Below are 18012 nucleotides of genomic sequence, written 5' to 3' on the forward strand. Positions count from 1 at the left end.
GTGGGAGGGAAACTGCCATGGCTGAAGAGTTTCGGTTGCAGTGGAAGTCTTGGTTGAGAATGACACACACAACGAGAGAAGCAAAGGAACATAGAAGGAGACTGCAGACATCCTCACTGGGGAGGACATAAATACAGACCCGAACTGCAACACTTCACATGAAATATGTGTCACAATAATTTCATGTTGCCTTATTCAAAATCTAAGTCAGAGTGCTTACATGTCACATTTTACAACTGGTCACAAATTGTTTGCAGGAGCCTGAATCTGCAAAGCTGCACGATCACTGCTTGCCTGAGTGTTAGAGCCCAACACAGACTGTATATGGCAAAAGTATTGTGGATGTTGAAGGACGCTTGAAGTTCATGTGGATAAGATGTCACCGCACACAAAAAATCTGACCTGAACTTAATGCTATACTAGATAAATGCAATAAGCTTTTTTGTAATATTGTTGAGCTAAAATATGCTCTTTACTCTTTATACTGGCTGATTCACCATAGAGCTGCAGCTTTAGTATATTATACTGTTATGCTCTTCACTGCCAGGACCTAATAGTGTTTACCTGATATTGTGCCCAGAAGCATGTTTTAAGTACAGATGTTGACCTTGATTCTGTAAATGTATATGTGACTAATTTGAAGAAGAGATTGTTCAGGTGACATGTGTTGATAATGACAAATAATTCAAGTAAAGTGTTACATCAATCTAAACGGGAACAAAACATTAAAGCTGCAACAATTTAAAATCTATTGTAAACAAATAAATAAATTTCATTTGGAAAAAAAAAAAAAAATCCTTCAGAAATACAAAAACTAGCCAAAGGAATAAAGAGTGACACAGCAACAAATGACCATAATTTCATAAAGAGGAGGTATCTGTGTGCTTTAGTTTGTTTTATAGACGGTGATGAAAGCTCAAAAACAACGACTCAATGATAACCTCGATTCACTGCGTTGACAGTTTTATGTTCCGTAAACTGCACTGATGCTGCCTACCATTAACAGAATAAATAAAATTAGCGTGGAAAACTCACAATACCGACGACGCAACGTTATATAATGTAAAATTCTATAGCACCAGATTATAATCACAGGTAAAATATCACAATGTCACTATGAGTTGAATGTTAAAGTTGCCGTTTCTGTTCATGTGGCTGTTTGCAGAGCAACTGGATTAAATTTCAGATGGACTTCACAGATATGAAGTTAGGATTACGTCTAAACAAATGTTTTGATCCACACAGAAGTTTTAAAAGCCATTGTTTTTGTGACATATCTCCACAACAAAGTTACAAGCAGGGGGAGTAACATGCTCTAATGGTAATTACAGTGTAATTTTCTCAGCATTTATGCCCATTTTCCTATTTGTATATATAAGCCAGACAATATATTTTACTGAAAATTGATAATAATAACCATTAATATTTCAAAATATATGCTTTCCTACAATGTTTATTTTTCAGTCACTCCGCGTTTTAAGCCACTTACTTTAAATGTATTTTTTGAGTATCGTTTTTGAGATTGGTTTTTATCTTTTGTAGAACAAGTGTCTCCTGTGACATGTCTGTGATGTAGATGATTTAAAATATTTTAACCTAATAGACATGAAGCCATTCTGAGTTGCATATCAACGTAAGTAAAAAAAAACCAAAAAAAACACACATTATCAAAAAATACCAATGAAACATGATTTGAAAATATTTTCCTCTGTACAAACTGTATTTACTCATAGAGAGATGCGAGAGGTCTGACCAAGAGCACCAGCAAAAATATTAAATATAATATTCAGTAACTTAAACTAGCTACTTGAAAAATAAAATCACACTGTACAAAGATACATATACAAAATACAGTAACAGTCATTTGTTGCTGTTCAATAAAGGTCATAATATTAACTCTTATACACAAATATACACTTGTGTACTTCGGATACAGGGTGAAGACAGCAATAACAACATAGAACATTTACTTCATGCCTCATATATGAAATAAATATTGTCTAGTGTTATGCCTCTACAGATATATGGCATTGTTGGACAACACTCTCCTGATTTATAGGTTTTAATTGGGAGCCTATGCTCAAAATGGGATCCATGTGGTTTTAATGATCCCCTAAGTGGAGCAGCATTGTGTTTTTGTGTATTTTTTTCCTTTTTTCTTGATTCTAATCAGCACCGTGCCACTGCAGGCCCCATCTGGGTGGGCTGGAGCTGGATAACCAACAGCAGCGCGAGATACCCAACGCTCAGTTGAATCTCCCACATTTTTAGGTTAAAAACACACTCAGCACACAGGTCTGAAGTAATTTTAGCACACACCATGTCTACTCACAGTGATGCACCCTCAGTGAGGAAGATAAGTGTTGGAGGAGAACAAGGTAGTACTATCGTACCGGCTTCCATGGTCGGCGGTGCCAGGAGGCAGAGCCTGGGCAGGGCTGCAGGTTACACTGCTCCATGTCCGGCGGCTTGTCCAGGATGTCACAGTTGTAGTCGCTGAGCCTCTGGCCGTTGGGCCTTTGACACACCACCAGGCGAGTCCTCCTTCCTCCACCGCAGGTCTGAGTGCACTGAGGCAAACAAACAAAAAAGATTTTCAGGATACTTTTAAAATGCTTCAGGACTGCATTACAAGACCAAAGTCCTTTGACCTTGAGGCCCAAATACTAGTTCTTTTAGACCAATGCTTGTTTGTGTAAGTATGTGATAAGACAGACAGACATACAGACAGAGAAGACATAAAAGATGATAAGGATGAAACACAAGAGGAGTGTGGGAAATATACCAAGGTTAACAATGATTAAGTGTAAAATAATAATGAAAACTGTGTTCCTAAGCCTTAATTTGACCTCACCTCTCCCCAGACACCGTAGTTCCACAGAGGGCAGGGCCCAGAGTCACAGCTCTTAGACTCGGCAGGTTTGACCCTCTCGTCGCAGTAGCTGTTGCTGCGGCCGTCAGCATCCTGACAGACTACCACTCGCCTCTGGAAGCCCCCTGCACAGGTACTGGAACACTGGAGAGCACACACAGTGTGTCAGTGAGGACTGCAACACATGCACACACAAACATGCATAACTCACTGGTTATGATTAGTTTGATTTGATCGATTATCCGGATTAATTTTTATTTGTTGGAACTGAGCAGGAAATCAATTTATTTAAATGATGCTTTTGAAAAACATATAACAGATGCAATTTTTTTTCAGGTGAAACAACCTAGTATAAATACGTTTATTTGGTATGGATATACAGATGTTTTTTGTTTTATATTATAAAAAATTATTAACTCAAGCTTCACTTATAAACTTTTCTTGGAGTTTTCGACTGTATACAATAGACTTCCATGTTCAATTTTTAGGCTTGTGTCAGGTAAAGACAGACACAATAATCTACCCCTTAAATATGACCAAGTATCATCAAGTGAGACATGATGACATCTGAGGAAGTTCCATTTGCAGAGGAAGTCCATGGGATCTTGTTGAAAGCTTCCGGAGAAAAGTCTGTAGAACATTTTTTTAACTGTTTTACCACGGATAGTTGTGTTTCCAAGGTAATGAATGTAGAAGTAAACAATACACAACTATACTATATTAACATACCTGACTTTAACCAAGCCCAACCTTAACTGCACTGCACAAAATTATCTTCCTAGGAAGGAAAACATCAGACCACAAAGGACAACCTCAAACTCTGAACAACACAGCCTTCAACAGAGCGGTAGGTACACTCTGCATCCAATTAAAATAACACATCTTCACTGTCAACGGGAGGGAGTACATTCAGTGCTCTACAATATATGTGAGGGAGGACAGCACAAAGTGAGCATGAACAGCAGTGCCTTCAGTCAAGTTCATTATATGAGACTTAACAGTGTACTGAGATGAATGCCTCTGCTGGGGGGATAAAACGAATAGAGCAATGTTCTTCTTGAGGCTTTCAGATGATGTAAAAAACCTTAAAACATTTATCTCCAAGCTACTAACATAAAAATAGAGTTTTTATAACTTAGGCATTTTTCCAAAGGCATCTTGGGCATAAACTTATAATGGGACTTAGGTCATCTTAGCCTGAAGATGCTTTTGGGAAACTCCTCCTCTATTGTTGAAGTAACAGCCAGCTGTTCACTTATTTCTGCTTATTAGGTAAAAAAAAAGGCATTTCATTCAAAATGGACTCAATTGTCTGTTAGCAGGGAGCAGATTCCCTCTTTAACACAACACATTGGTCTCCATTTTAATGAAACTGGGCATACGCACAAGTGAAAGCACAAACACAAAACACAAAGGCAAACACAAGTACAAACTCAGGGTGAGAGAGCACATATAGAGGCTATAGGGACTTTAGGGACTTAATCAACTGAAAAGGAAGACCCTCAGGCATCCTACGAGTGGTTGTGGATGACAGTACTGGTAAGAATCACACCTTTTTCTAACTCATGTACCAACTGTAAAATGCTGTTAAGGTCTGTTGTGCCCCTTCCCCCCAAAAAAAGCTCTTTTCACTTGTGTTTGTGATAAGGTTGGTCGGGAAACACAACAGAACCAAATACAGAAAACAGCCATCACAGCACCAATCCACCTACTTTAGCATAAGCTGATTCTATGCAGAGGTTAAACTACTAGACAGAGTTCAACACAAAGAGATTAACTTGTGCTTGACGAAAATAGCATTGTTCTTGCATTTGTGCCAACCTGATTCAAAGCCAAGAGCATGAAGCGCCTGAATGGCCTCAAACCATTTGGGTTTCTTCGTGCTCAGTTGATTTCAGCTTTAGAATCGAGGCTCTACCCTGAGGGAAACTAGATCTTTTCTTGGTTATGCAGCTATAGAGTACTGAGTGTCTATGTTCCCACACAGCACTTACAACCTGTCCCTTTCTTATGGCACAGGTTGTAAGGCATACAGTGCTAAGGACTGTGGAGTGTATATACTTTCTTATGAAAGTTTAAATTTTGTTACCATAAAGAAAATGTAAATAAGCCTCCAAGAGAAGATCTTCACTAGTTTTGCAAACTGACATCGTTAACTCATTTAATCCCATCAGTCACAGATTAAATGGATTAAATTTATTCCTGTAAATGAAAGATGACTGATGCAAATCCTGAATGGAATTTCTAACATCACTCTGACACTGGACAAAATACTGCATTGTGAAAATCACATGCTGTACGTACTGCACCCCAGGGTCCGGTCCTCCACTGGTTGTCTGCTGAGGGCACATTCCAGCTGTTGTGCCCAGGATGGTGTCCTGGGTCCTGAGGATATCCATAGGGCTGGTCGTTGATGCGCTGACGGTGGTAAACAGAGGAGCATGGTACAGCAGTACACTCCTGTTCTGTTGCAGGTCTCTCATCTGCATCACAGAAAGACTGGTCCACTGGCTGGTGGTAGTTAGAGCAGACTACTTGTCTGGTGGTTCTTCCAACACCACATGTCACTGAACACTGGGGAGACAGAGCCAATCATTGGGTTAAAAAGGGAGCTGAGGCAGACTATCAATTTCAAAAGCAAAAAATGTTATTCATATTCATTTCAATTCATTTATTTCCTATAATTCTCATAATTCACTTAAGAGTGTTTGATCTCTATCATAGCACAAAACTCTAGTAAAAGTATAGACTAGTCTGCATTGCTTTAAGGACCATTCACTAGACTAATGTGAAATGATGAGATGAATTGACCAGTGTATTGCAGAAATATGGTAGACTGGCTGCAAAACTTATTGATTCTATTTTACATTATCCTGATCTTTTATCTTTACCCTTTTTCAGTTTGCATGCCTGGCTGACCTCACCTGACCATCTGTTTTCACTGTGACTCCCTTCCTTCCTTTCCCAACGTTTCTTCCATTAATTTCCCTAATGTGATTTTTAAAGGTCTAAATTTGGGGGGTGTTGTTTTCATTGTATTGCTTCATGATGTGAAGCTCTGTGATGTGAAGCCCTTGAGTCTGTAACTGTGAGTACAAAGGGAACAGATATCAGCTTAAGCTGACTGGCCCTAAATGAACTTAAGACTTTGTCCTCAGAGAAAAATTACATTGGAGCTTTTATACTTCATTTCACATGAACATGTGGTTAAAAAGATCATGAAAATAGTACTGTAAATCATCCCTGGTTCCTGAACTGTCAGTTAAATAACTCCACTTGGTCTTTTAGTAAGATCATGAAGAGTTTTGGCTGACATTCACAAAAAAAAACAAAAAAAAACAACTTAACTCCAAAATCACAGCAGTACCAAATGCCCATTTTGTTTCAGGGTGATTTTAACATTGTTGGAAAAGTGAGCCGAGTGATTACTGCAAGTCTCTTTCCTGGAAAACATCTGTATTGATTGGACACAGTGTCAGATGTTTTGCTTACAGGAGACCACTCCCCGGCACGCCATTGACCACAGGGGCTGAAGCAGGCAGAGGACTCCGGGGGCCGGGGCAGGTGGGCGCAGTATGATTCGTCGGCCACTCCTCCCTGGGCATCTCTGCAGCTGACATAACGTGCTCGCTTCCCCTTGCCACAGGACACCGAGCACTGAAGGGCATGTAGATACAAGCAGAGCTGAGATAAATATTTGTCTCATATGGAATTTAAAATTGTTTATATCATGTGGTTTTTAATGTTATGCCATTAACTCTCGTGTTTTGTTGAAATTGGACTTATTTCCTTATTGTTTGGACTCCCACAGACTCACCACTGTGCGTGTAAAACTAATAGCAGTACTGTAATTGCAAAATCAATTATTTTTTTCCTCATTTTTTTTTCTGACCTCATTAAAGCCAAACATGTAGCTTTGTTAGTACTGAAGATAAACCTTCCCTTTACCAAAACTGGACCTATACATTAAATGAAGGTGACCTTATTTAGAAATTAGACATCTTATAACAAACTGCTATAAAACTCAAACAGCAGAAATCCAAATAGATGGGGATTCGGAGAGTACTATCAACACCAATCACGGATGTAGGGCCTTTGATAAAATATTGTATTTAAACATGTTTAAATAATGGTCTTAAGTGTAATTTTCTGTAGCAGACTTCTGAAAAAAATGTCATCACTTTAAAATCATAACCAGTTTAACCACTATAACCAATTCTATTCAAAACTATGTTAAGTATGTTATGTTATTTGAATGAATGTTTTAAAAAACTGGCTGGTTTTCTGTGCCAGGAAAGCTGTGCATACAATTTCTGCAAACTGTTAGCCCCAAATGGTAATGAGAGAACACTTTATACTGTATATATCATGTATCTATAGTACCTCTAGTAGACATGTAATTACGCAGACACTGTATAATATCAAGTGAGTCATCGGTAAGCTGCAATTATGTTCAATTTGAAGTTACCAACCTTACCACTTGTTTCATATGAAAGGATACAATAGGAATGTAAAATGTAAAACACATTTTCAGCATGGTCCAAAAAGATGAGTTTCCGATGCTTTGATTCATTAGTTCTTGTGAAGTAAAAATTTTCAATCACTTCCTGTGGGTTAGAAGATCTCCCACAATACAGTAATATCTTGGTTTAAGATGACTGAATCAGTAAGTTATACATTTTTTCATATCCGGGATAAACAACTGTGTCAAGCACCACTGCATTAGATTATTAAACTTGTTTCACAGTAACTGTCTTAAAGGTATACTATGTACGATTTTCCCTTCTGGGTGTCAAGCTTTTGGCAGTGGGTGTGTAGTCCCCAGCCGATAAAAGCATTCAGGATGTAAGGTCGGGACTTGCAGCGTAGCGACCAGGTTACATTGCTGTCTCCGTCTCTCTCCTCTGCTCTGCTCTGCTCTCTGTTTCTGTGTCATGGATCTATAAAGAGCTGCAGGTCTGTGTGTCTGTTTGACCAAGGGCGGGGCTCTGCATTCACAAAAAATTGGGCAATGCAGCACCATCCTGCAGGGCTGTGCGGAGGCGAGGGTGTGTTTATTTGTGCTTTAGAATGTAACTGCCATGAAACAATCAGAGAAAAAGGTTTTAATTTATCTGATTCATGTCTTTGTTCTCGCCAGTGCTGCTCGCTCTCTTAATTCACTCTCTAGCTCGCTCAACGACTACTGCTCTCTCTCTCTCTCTCTCTCTCTCTTTCTCTCTCTCTCTCTCTGCTCTCAGCTCACCCTGGTCGAGTTAGGGAGGAAGGGCCAACTTTGAATGCACCAAACTAACAAATCTTGCATAGTATACCTTTAACTTTTCATGTAAATTATATACTGTGGATTCTTTACCTGGTGTCATAAATATATGTGTTAAGGAATTTCTCTACCGTCGCTGGTGTCCTCAAATAACTCCCTGATCATCTTTCACCTATAGGTGAAACCACGCCATCTCAACAGGACATCATAGTTAACGTTTCTGAGTGGATGAATACCTAATGCAATCAAATGGCTCCAGCTCAAATAGGCACATTAATATCCTACTCATATCTATGACACTCTAGTTCCGCTGCTTGGGAGAATGTATGCATGTGTATATGTGTATTGTGTGTGTGTGTCTGTAAGACCACACTGGCGCTGGCCTCTTTGACATGTGAGCTCACACTGACTCTCAGATTGACAGACGGGGTTCAATCTTAGAAACCGTAGACTCGTGTTTAGATGAAATCTGGTTTTCATTTGTGACGAGTAACAATGCAAAGCATCAGACAGACAGAGGGGCCTCTCTGCCCAGACAGTGAAGCCTGTGTGTGTGTCTGTATATGTGGGTGTGTGTGTGTGAGAGAGTGTGTAGATGCAGCAGGGGGTAAAACAGACAATGCCAAAGAGGATTATGGTCCTGTACAGTATGTACTATCTGAAGGAATGCTGGGATATACAGTAAAATTCTATATGTCAACCTATTATTTGTAAACATATATGCAGCAGACCCATCATTACTAGAGTGTGGTTCTCTGCTATTAAACACAAAGAAACACACACACATATAGTATACAGTATACAGTATATACAAACTGTTTCATCAATATTCTCATATTTCTTTGTCAGCAGATTATTTTCTCTCAACCTACACATCCACAAAGATGAACCAAACAGTGCAAGAACTTGTTTACCATTTAACAAAAACTGCATTGCTTTCGTATATTTATTTGGACTGTATAAGGTAAACGCCTGACTGTAATGTGCTCTGATAGCTTTTTGTTTCCTTACCGCAGTCCAGGAGCCATATCTCCACTGAGTCAGGAGCTGAGTGGACTTGTCAGGACGAGGTGTGCTTTGTGCAGGAGAGGCCCACGGACACGCTGGCATTTCGCAGTCCTGCAAACACAAACATGCAAACACTGTAGTCATACATGAGTCATACATCAATGGGAGTAAAATAAATATTCACAAGTATAGTAGACAACAGTTGTCATGAGCTAAAACATCAACATCATTGAAGAATGTGTCACAGGCTGGTCTGGTAGGAAACGTCGTCAAAGTTCACCAGAATTATCCACTGTAATAACAATGTAAGTGGCTCTGAGTTTAAATATTGGGTCATGTACTCGGTGAATAATGTTTGGTTTTGGATCTACAGTGCCTAGTTTTTGTTGCTCACAAGAATCAGGAGTTGAGTGGCAATGATTCAGCTCTGCTTGTCTTCCTCATCATCTAAACCACCAAGTTTGCTGACTGGTCTGGCTGCAGCTGTTGGCTCACTTGGTCCTCTGTAGATGTTTCACAGCTCAAATCTCACAGCAAAAATTAAGCTGGTGCTATGGAGAGTTATAGTGTCTTTCAGCTCATGTTTTGGTACATTTTCAGTGGAAATGCTTTGCTATATCCACTGTAAACAACCTGCCTAGCACCAAACAACGTTAGCAACTAACTGGTGAACATAATGGAGCATTTGTCAGCTTAAGTAGCAGAAATTTCTCTCAGGAGCTGTATCAGACTTACAGGACTTGTATTAGCATTAATTTGGAGTCATGGCCAGAAGCACGATTTCAAATGAATGCTAATGCAGTTCTGTGTCTACCAAATGTGTAGACAATTGTTTGCAAACACGTTAGCCACATCAGCTTTATAAGGTGATGTCAGTGTTAGTTTGTTCCACTTTCCCCACATCGCCAAAAAAATCACTTAATATTGCTTTAAGTTGGCTAATAATGGGACTATCATTTAAGTTATATATAAGTTATAATAACCCAGGTAGCCTAAATTTCTTGACTGAATATTAACCTTAGTCTGGCTTACCTAACTGCAGTAATAATTAGCAGCTCTGTTAGTGAAAGTATATTCTGAACTTTCAAGAAGTTTACAATAAACAGGGCCCTCTCAACTTTCAAATTTATTGGAAAAACTTTAAACTAATACACTACTTCTAAAAGATCTTGGTATTTTTAGTGAAATTTCCCTTAAACCAATTACGATGAGCCTTGTGTCTTACCTCAGACAATACATGTGATATTTGCATTCAATGCTATATGCAGCATTATTGCTGTTGGTCTTTCATGATGTGCCTTTTATTTCCTTACCCCAATAGAGAACCACTGACTCTGGGACAAATAAGGGTGAACCTAAAGAGTTGACCTTTTGGTTATTTGAGCAGTGTGGAGAGTGTTGTTCTTTTTACCTGACTGTCTCTGGGCCTCGCCGCAGCATTGCACTCTCTGTCATCTACTGTGTCACCGTAGTCTCCCGACACACACCTCACAGCTCTCATCTGGTAGCCATGGCCACAGGTCACTGCACACTGAATGACAAAATCACACACATGCATACACACATACACACACAAACACAAAAGGGGAGAAGCCCAGTCAACCGCAAGCTATCTCAAACTCTATCTAAGTATGTCAAGGTTGATATCTTAGACAGGGCCTCAGTCAAGGTCCAGCTCAGCAGAGCTTGGTTAAGACCCTGACATGCACACACACACATACGGACACATGCATTCACATACACACCCAAACTCTCAACTCGACCCTTTACCCAATTCTAAACTCACATACAAGGTGATCCGACCACGTTTAGGTACAACATGAGAGTAGAGGAAGTGCAATAGGATAGGTTTATTTGAGCAGCAAATTATAATTACACAGGCATTAACAAGCCGATATATTCCAGCTCTGTAAATACAACTATCTGACTTCATACAAACACATGCGGGAGGGCATTAGATGTATAAACTAGACTATGAATGGCCAAAGACGTTCATTCATACATGTTTCATTCAGTTTGTGCTTTACCCTAACAGTGCCAAATCTATGGAAACAAAGAAATTTGGATGTATAGGAAAGTGTGTGTGTGTGTGTGTGTTTGTGTGTGAATGTGTGTGTGCAGTGCACTGTGGGTCAGGTTTAGTCTGACAGGATATGAGGGCAAAGTGAAAGCACCATAGAGGAAATGGCAGCTGGAGTCAGAGCACACTCCTCCATAACGCGCTGGTATATCAGGTTACACACTCACACACACTTGAAATATACACTATCACGCCTACACACCACATTCTCTCTCCGTGATCTCTGTGACCACACACACATGCACACACATATACACAGAGTAACCGATAGGAGTCAAACTCCTAGACGGCAAGCCACACATGAAACCCATTTCCTCAGTCAAACACAGCATCAAGTCACCTCACCCAGTGTGTCTATGTCTTGTGTGTGTGTGTGTGTCTGCAGGACTCACCGCTCCCCAGACGCCAACTTGCCAGGATGCACACTCAGGCAGCTCGCAGTTCCCTACGGCGGGGGGTTTGCTGGACAGGTCGCAGAGGTGCTCGCTCAGCTTTTCTTCGCCGGCTCCCATGCTGCAAGACACTTGCCTGTGCCTCATCCCTTTCCCACAAGTCACCAGGCACTGAGAGGAGCAGGTGGGTGGTGAAGGTGGGAATGATAGGGTGTGTGATAATGGTAGAAGCGGGAGAGAAAGATAAATCAATGTCAGATATTAAGCAATATAATTCAACAGCAATATAACTATAGCCTGTAAAATGACAATAAAGAAACATCAAAACCTTTCTGACACAGTGTCAATAAATGTCAATGTTAATATTAGAATTATACTCTGCTAAGGACCAGTTTTGTTTTGGTTTTTCTGAAGTTTGGAGAGATTTGCTGTGCTATCCTATCCTTGCTGGAACTTTAAGTGTGGCTGTGTGCCTGTGACAGGTTCCCACCTCACTCCACTCGCTGAAAGTCCACTTTGGACATGGCTGGTCGTTGCAGATTTCGGTGACCACCCTCTGGTATTCGTTGCAGTCCCTGTCCACCAGCCGCCGGCCCAGATTGTTCATACAATAAGACTCTCGGCTACGGCTTCCACGTCCACATGTCTTAGAGCACTGTTTACAAGAAAATATGAACCATTTTGAGCCCACCCAATCATGTTCATCCATATATTACACTTTTCTGCAGCAAAGCACAAAATTGCACAGATTTAACCCAAAAGCTTTATTGATGTTGTACTTTTAATACATTTTTTTAGGACAGAAATGTCAGATTATTTCAGATTTATTTCTAAGGAATATCTGATTATACTGTATTATATCAAAGTTTATATGACTTTTCATGTTGGCTCTCAATATTTTATATCAAAAGTGGCACTGATTAAATTCAAAGATTATATTTGAGCACTGTGTAGGCCTAGAAAATGTCCCTTAAATAGGTAAGGTTCTTGCTTTTGTTTCCTTTCAAACTGTATTCAGTTTGTTTTTGCCCATAACATACTGTATAACATCATTCCCCATACCTGTGACCAGGCGCTGTACTGCCAACTCTTGAGCAGACAGTCCCCATGGCAGGGCTCTCTAGTTTGAGGTTTGGCGACATCTCCGCAGGTGCTGGCCTCCACCCTCTCACTCTGTCTCTTCATCAGGTTGTACTTCATACACTGGACATCCAGACTGCGGTAACCTGGTCCACATTTAGCTGAACATTCACTCTTTCCAGCGACATGCCACCTGTGTGAGAGGAGATGTAGAAAAAATGTTTGTGTTCTGTAGGAATTTGTTTTTGCAGCTCTATGTGTCTTTCTTTGTGCATTAAATGCGCACCTGACTTCACAGTCATTGTTGCAAGGCTCAGTAACAGCAACAGGACGAGGTAAGTGTTCACAGCGTTGGTCCGATACCTCAAGGTGATCGCTCTTACGCACACACACTGCCTTTCGTCTCCGCACACCTATACAGAGACAGACACGTGCGAAAATAAGCAAGTTTTAAATCAGACGACATCTGGCAGAGAGTTCGCTTGACAAAATATCATATTTCTTCACCTTTAACTAGTCTGACCAGCTCTCTGACATCTAGTCCTTCATCATACAGCCTTAGGGGTCCATGTCAGTCTCAGACCCCATGAATACATCTCTTTACCGGGTGCACTCTGACCCACAGGGAGCCTGACTAGCTTGCTTCTAAAAGGGAAATCTGAGGGGCTTAGTTGGGTTAAGGGCCAAGCTTAGGAGAAGGTGTTGGACGATGTGATTGGCCGGGGTCACACTGGGGTTGCCAGGAGGGGGATTTATGGAAGGAGGGGATGAGTGAATAAGATTTTAAATCCAGAGGTGTGTGTAAGTGATGCAAGAGAAATGCTGATCCTAATGTACACCGACACTGAGCTCCATGCACATGTAATAAGACTCTCTGTAATAAGAGCTGGTTTCTATAAACTTAACACTTTTACAGATTATTAGTGGTGAATTTTTATGCTCTACGTTAAGAGTGGCAGTGAAATTCAACAGTCAGTTCGGCCACATGACTCTGCAGCAATAAACTTTTCTTCACAATGACGAATATTGCAATTTACGAACTAACAATTACCCTGAAAAAGTGTGTTTATGCTTGTATCACAACTGCACAATAGCTCCCAGATATTTTGTGCAATTGCAAAGCTTTTTAAGATTCACTGAAACCAAAGAAAATTGACCATATTCTTCATGTGTGGAGATTTGGCTGCTTTGGCTGCAGATCTTACCCTGACAGATGCGGTCACACTCAAGCCAGGAGCCTGAGGGATCCCACACAAACTGTTCCCTGTGTTCCTCGATGGGTATGTTGAAAGAGTAACGGACATCTGGGTTGTAGAGGTTTCCCACACACAAGACCTTTGGAAACAATGATGGGAGTTAATGTTTTTCCACACAGAGATATCACCCTTGTAGACAGAAATCACGCTCAATATGTTGGGAAAGACAACAGAAAAGACAACAGAAAGACAAGAAGAAAGCTTTTTCCTAATAACCTGCAAAATGAGCTCCTCCTCGATGCGGTCAGTGCAGTTGATGCGTTCCACTTTAGTGTCCGAGCCGCTGTACTCTATGACAGTTCCCTTGAAGGTGATTTCCCTTTTGAACATGGCCACCACAAAGTTCCCATTGAGGAGGAAGTTTGACTGGCTATCAGATAATGCTGGGATAAGAAACAGGCAGATAAAAACAACAAAATTGACCACAAAACTAAACAACATAACTTGAAACATGAAAGAATTCAGCATAAATGAAGGAACGTTTTGTTCCTAGAATGAGTTTGTGTCTTGCGGAATTGAGGTTTTGGGAATGTTTTCGAAATGTGGCATTTGTCATTTCAGGCAATATGTTAAGTAAACAGTCTTTGAGTTGCCAACCTATTGTTCTGCAAAGCCATTGTTGCAGGGGAGGTATGCTGAAACACTAGTGGCACTAAATTGCAGTCATTTGGAGTTAGACTGCGTGACTCTCCTTAGTGACTGACATTGCAATGCAAACAAAGGGTCTCCGTTGACTGCAAATACAAACAAGTACATAAACATACAGACACAAATAGCACACACAGGAACACATGGTTAGACGCTCACACTTGGCAACTAAGCACATGAACGCAAAATGAACACCGACCACCTCTTTCTCTACCTCAAAAACTATGGTTCCAAGAAACATGCAGTTAATTACAATCTGAGAGTGCATGCCGAAACAATGTATGTGATTAAGTCTCTAGACGCAGCTTTGTTTACATTATAGTCTGCACGTTGTTGAACCCCAGCTAGTCAGCTTTAGCCTTAAGACGACTGTGGGGGTCTGCAGGATTTTGACAATGATCTACAGACTCCGGTTGTCATCAGTGACACTTTGCAGCAATGGAAAAAAATGCATTAGCAAATGTACACAAGGGTATACACACACAGAGTGCTGAACTTAAACATATATGAACATCTTAAAGTCTCTCTCTTCTCTCATGCCTGGTGCTGACCATTTCACAGAAAAATTTACACCTTGATGCCTGAACAGAGACACTGGAAGTTCAATTAACATGATGTACAAAAGCTGTTTAAAAAAAGTATATATTTTGATATAGATGGGTGTTAGATTAAAGGGGAAAAGAAACACTATGAAGTATCAAAATAAGATGTTGGGCCACCACAAGTCTCTGCTGGAGGGAGTAACGTCATTCTTCCAAAAAATATTTCCTCATTTAGTGTTCTAATGTTGGTAATAGGGCTGGGCAATATATCGATATTATATTGGTATCGTGATATGAGACTAGATATCGTCTTAGATTTTGGATATCGCAATATCGTGATATGGCATAAGTGTTGTCTTTTCCTGGTTTTAAAGGCTGCATTACAGTAAAGTCATTTTCTGAACTTACCAGACTGTTCTAGCTGTTCTATTATTTGCCTTTGCTACTTAGTTATTATATACACATTACTGATGATGATGACTTATTTATGAAAAATTTCATTGTGTAAATATTTTGTGAAAGCACTAACAGTCACCCCTACGATATTGTTGCAATATCAATGTTGAGGTATTTGGCCAAAAATATTATTTAAAATATTATTACATTATTTTTGCTTTCTGCATTGATTCAGCCTCACTTTTTGCAATATATTGTACTTGTGGAGTTTAACTGCAATTGTGAACTGCATTTCCTGTGTGTACTTGCATGACTTGATGTGATTATAAGCTCAGGGATTCCCCTTTGTCAAACAATTGCCCTCGGCTTTATCATTAAATACTTGCATTGAATTATGTTTGCAGAGTCTCTGACTTGACTGGGTGTGGTGCCCTTCTTAAAAAAATGTTCTACATACTGTAGAAGCCGGAATGACAAAATTGGCAGGGCGTTGCAAATATTAACCATGTTTAATGCGGACGGTGCACACTCAAAGTGCGGTTGCAGTGCACCGCAATAGCGAGAGTCAAGCTTTTCACAGCAGCATGACAGTGAGAGCCTTCCAGATGTGTTTTCTGACAATTTGACTTGAGAACATCTTGAATCTGACTTGAACCATCTTAAAATGGGCATCCACCCTGACAAAATAGGCAGAGCCCCCAGTTTTTTCTCTCTCTCTGTCTGACTCTCTCTCTCTCTCTCTCTCATGCAATCATACACACACACACCCTGAGCCCGGTGGGTCTATCTAACCCTACACCCCTATATCCACTTTCATGCAGCCTGGGCTCCACATGCCTCTAATTAGCACCTATTGCTGCCTCATTTATCTTTCTCAGGGGCTGACACTCCATTTGCTTTCCCAACCAACCCTCTTTGCCATGACCAGATGGACCAACGCCCCATAATGTTTCCTCCATACACACTCAGTACAAATGACAGCTTCCTTTCCTTTATGAATACGGTTTGACAACAGTTTGGCCCATGTCTCTTTACCTTCCATCACTAAAAGCCTGCCTTTACAGCTCTGGGTCACCAAGTCTGGGTGGTTTATGGTCGTGTGAGGGGGTAATGGCATTGACCTATGTGATGAGAACTAAAGGAGTGTAATATATACAACTTATTAGGTTGGACTGCTTCCATTTTGGATTGATTCTCCCAAGAAAATTTGCAACTTGATACTGTGTTGCTTAAAACAACATCCTTGCATTGACACATACACACAGAGTATACTCACCGAGGTAGTTGTCATCCTCTGGCTTTCCAGAGTAGCTGACTTGTTTGATATCAATGTTGGTGGCTCCTGCTGGGATCCGGACCACTATGTTGTAACCTGAAGAAAGAAAAAAGAGACAGGCAGAGTAATAGAATGAGACAAAAAGCATGAATAGTTATACCCTCAAAAGAGACAAAGTAGCCACAATAACAGCAGTGAGCGGTCCCACCTTGATTTCCATAATAGCTTCACTATGCTACACCAAACTCCAGTCAGGGAAGTCCGGTTCCAACCACTGGGGATTTAAATGTCACACTTGGAAAAATACAAAAAAGGTCTAGTCCTCTCAAATAACCTGCAGGAGACCTTGTTTTAGTCTCAGAGGCCCAACCGTGAAATGATATGTAATTATTCCCTGGACCTACCTTTGGCCTGTAATTACTACACCGGGCCTGTTGTCCCATGATAAACTAACATAGAAAACGAGTGAGCATGACAGAGAAAGAGAGCAAAAGTAAGCAGCAGGGAAACATGTGAAAGCCAAGAGGTGACAACAAAAAATGTAGGGACAGAAATTGAACAGGGGTCAAAGTACAAAATGAGTAAGATACAATGAAGATTGTGTCAATTAGAGGAGACACGACAGAATAAAGCAAGAATCTGTATGGTCTTGTGAGAAGTGCTTGGTATTAAACCTTAATACTTTTTTGTTACCAACTGAAATGTGTCTGTAGCAGCAAGTATCAAAAACTAGCTGATATTGAATGCTTGCTCAGATTTGAATATGTTACTTATTCTCTGATCGTCCAATTTTGGATTTAAATCATGACTTTGCCAATTATAGGATATATTGTATTTATTGGTAGACTGTGGTTTATCTATTGTTTTTTTTTTTTTTAACCAAAATACAGTTATCATGTCAACATTAGTATCAAAAAAATTCAAACCATAGCTAGCTCTACTTATGAGAGTAGTTGATACAGATTCTGCACATCAAAGTAAACCCAGAATATGTAATAAATCTATTTTTTTCTACAGGTAAAATAGGAAAGATCAGATGATTAACAGCATATTCCTGTTAACAGAAACACTTTGAGGTACGTAGGGTGGAAAAGGGTATAACTTAATGTATGATGAGCAGCTGTTTGGACTACTAGGTCAGTCTGGTAAAACCACAGGGTGTTCAAAGGCTTGATTGAGGGTATGATAATGGTGGGTGCTAC

The 18012-nt window shown here is 40.2% G+C and overlaps 1 protein-coding gene across 1 annotated transcript in view; it reads right to left on the reverse strand.

The window, feature by feature from the left end:
* Window positions 1–18012, reverse strand: part of LOC137183312 (A disintegrin and metalloproteinase with thrombospondin motifs 20) — an 85747-nt gene that overhangs the window by 24598 nt on the left and 43137 nt on the right. Inside the window, exons 16-28 of the mRNA XM_067590285.1 lie at window positions 16811–16906; window positions 14165–14331; window positions 13898–14027; window positions 12979–13105; window positions 12675–12885; window positions 12103–12267; window positions 11613–11783; window positions 10552–10671; window positions 9144–9251; window positions 6365–6529; window positions 5177–5446; window positions 2855–3016; window positions 2394–2570 (exon numbers count right to left, since the gene is read on the reverse strand). Of these exons, the coding sequence (XP_067446386.1) occupies window positions 2394–2570; window positions 2855–3016; window positions 5177–5446; window positions 6365–6529; window positions 9144–9251; window positions 10552–10671; window positions 11613–11783; window positions 12103–12267; window positions 12675–12885; window positions 12979–13105; window positions 13898–14027; window positions 14165–14331; window positions 16811–16906 (2069 nt within the window). The remainder of the gene's footprint in view (window positions 1–2393; window positions 2571–2854; window positions 3017–5176; window positions 5447–6364; window positions 6530–9143; window positions 9252–10551; window positions 10672–11612; window positions 11784–12102; window positions 12268–12674; window positions 12886–12978; window positions 13106–13897; window positions 14028–14164; window positions 14332–16810; window positions 16907–18012) is intronic.

Source organism: Thunnus thynnus, chromosome 5 (genome assembly GCF_963924715.1).
Source record: "Thunnus thynnus chromosome 5, fThuThy2.1, whole genome shotgun sequence".
NCBI lineage: Eukaryota > Metazoa > Chordata > Actinopteri > Scombriformes > Scombridae > Thunnus > Thunnus thynnus.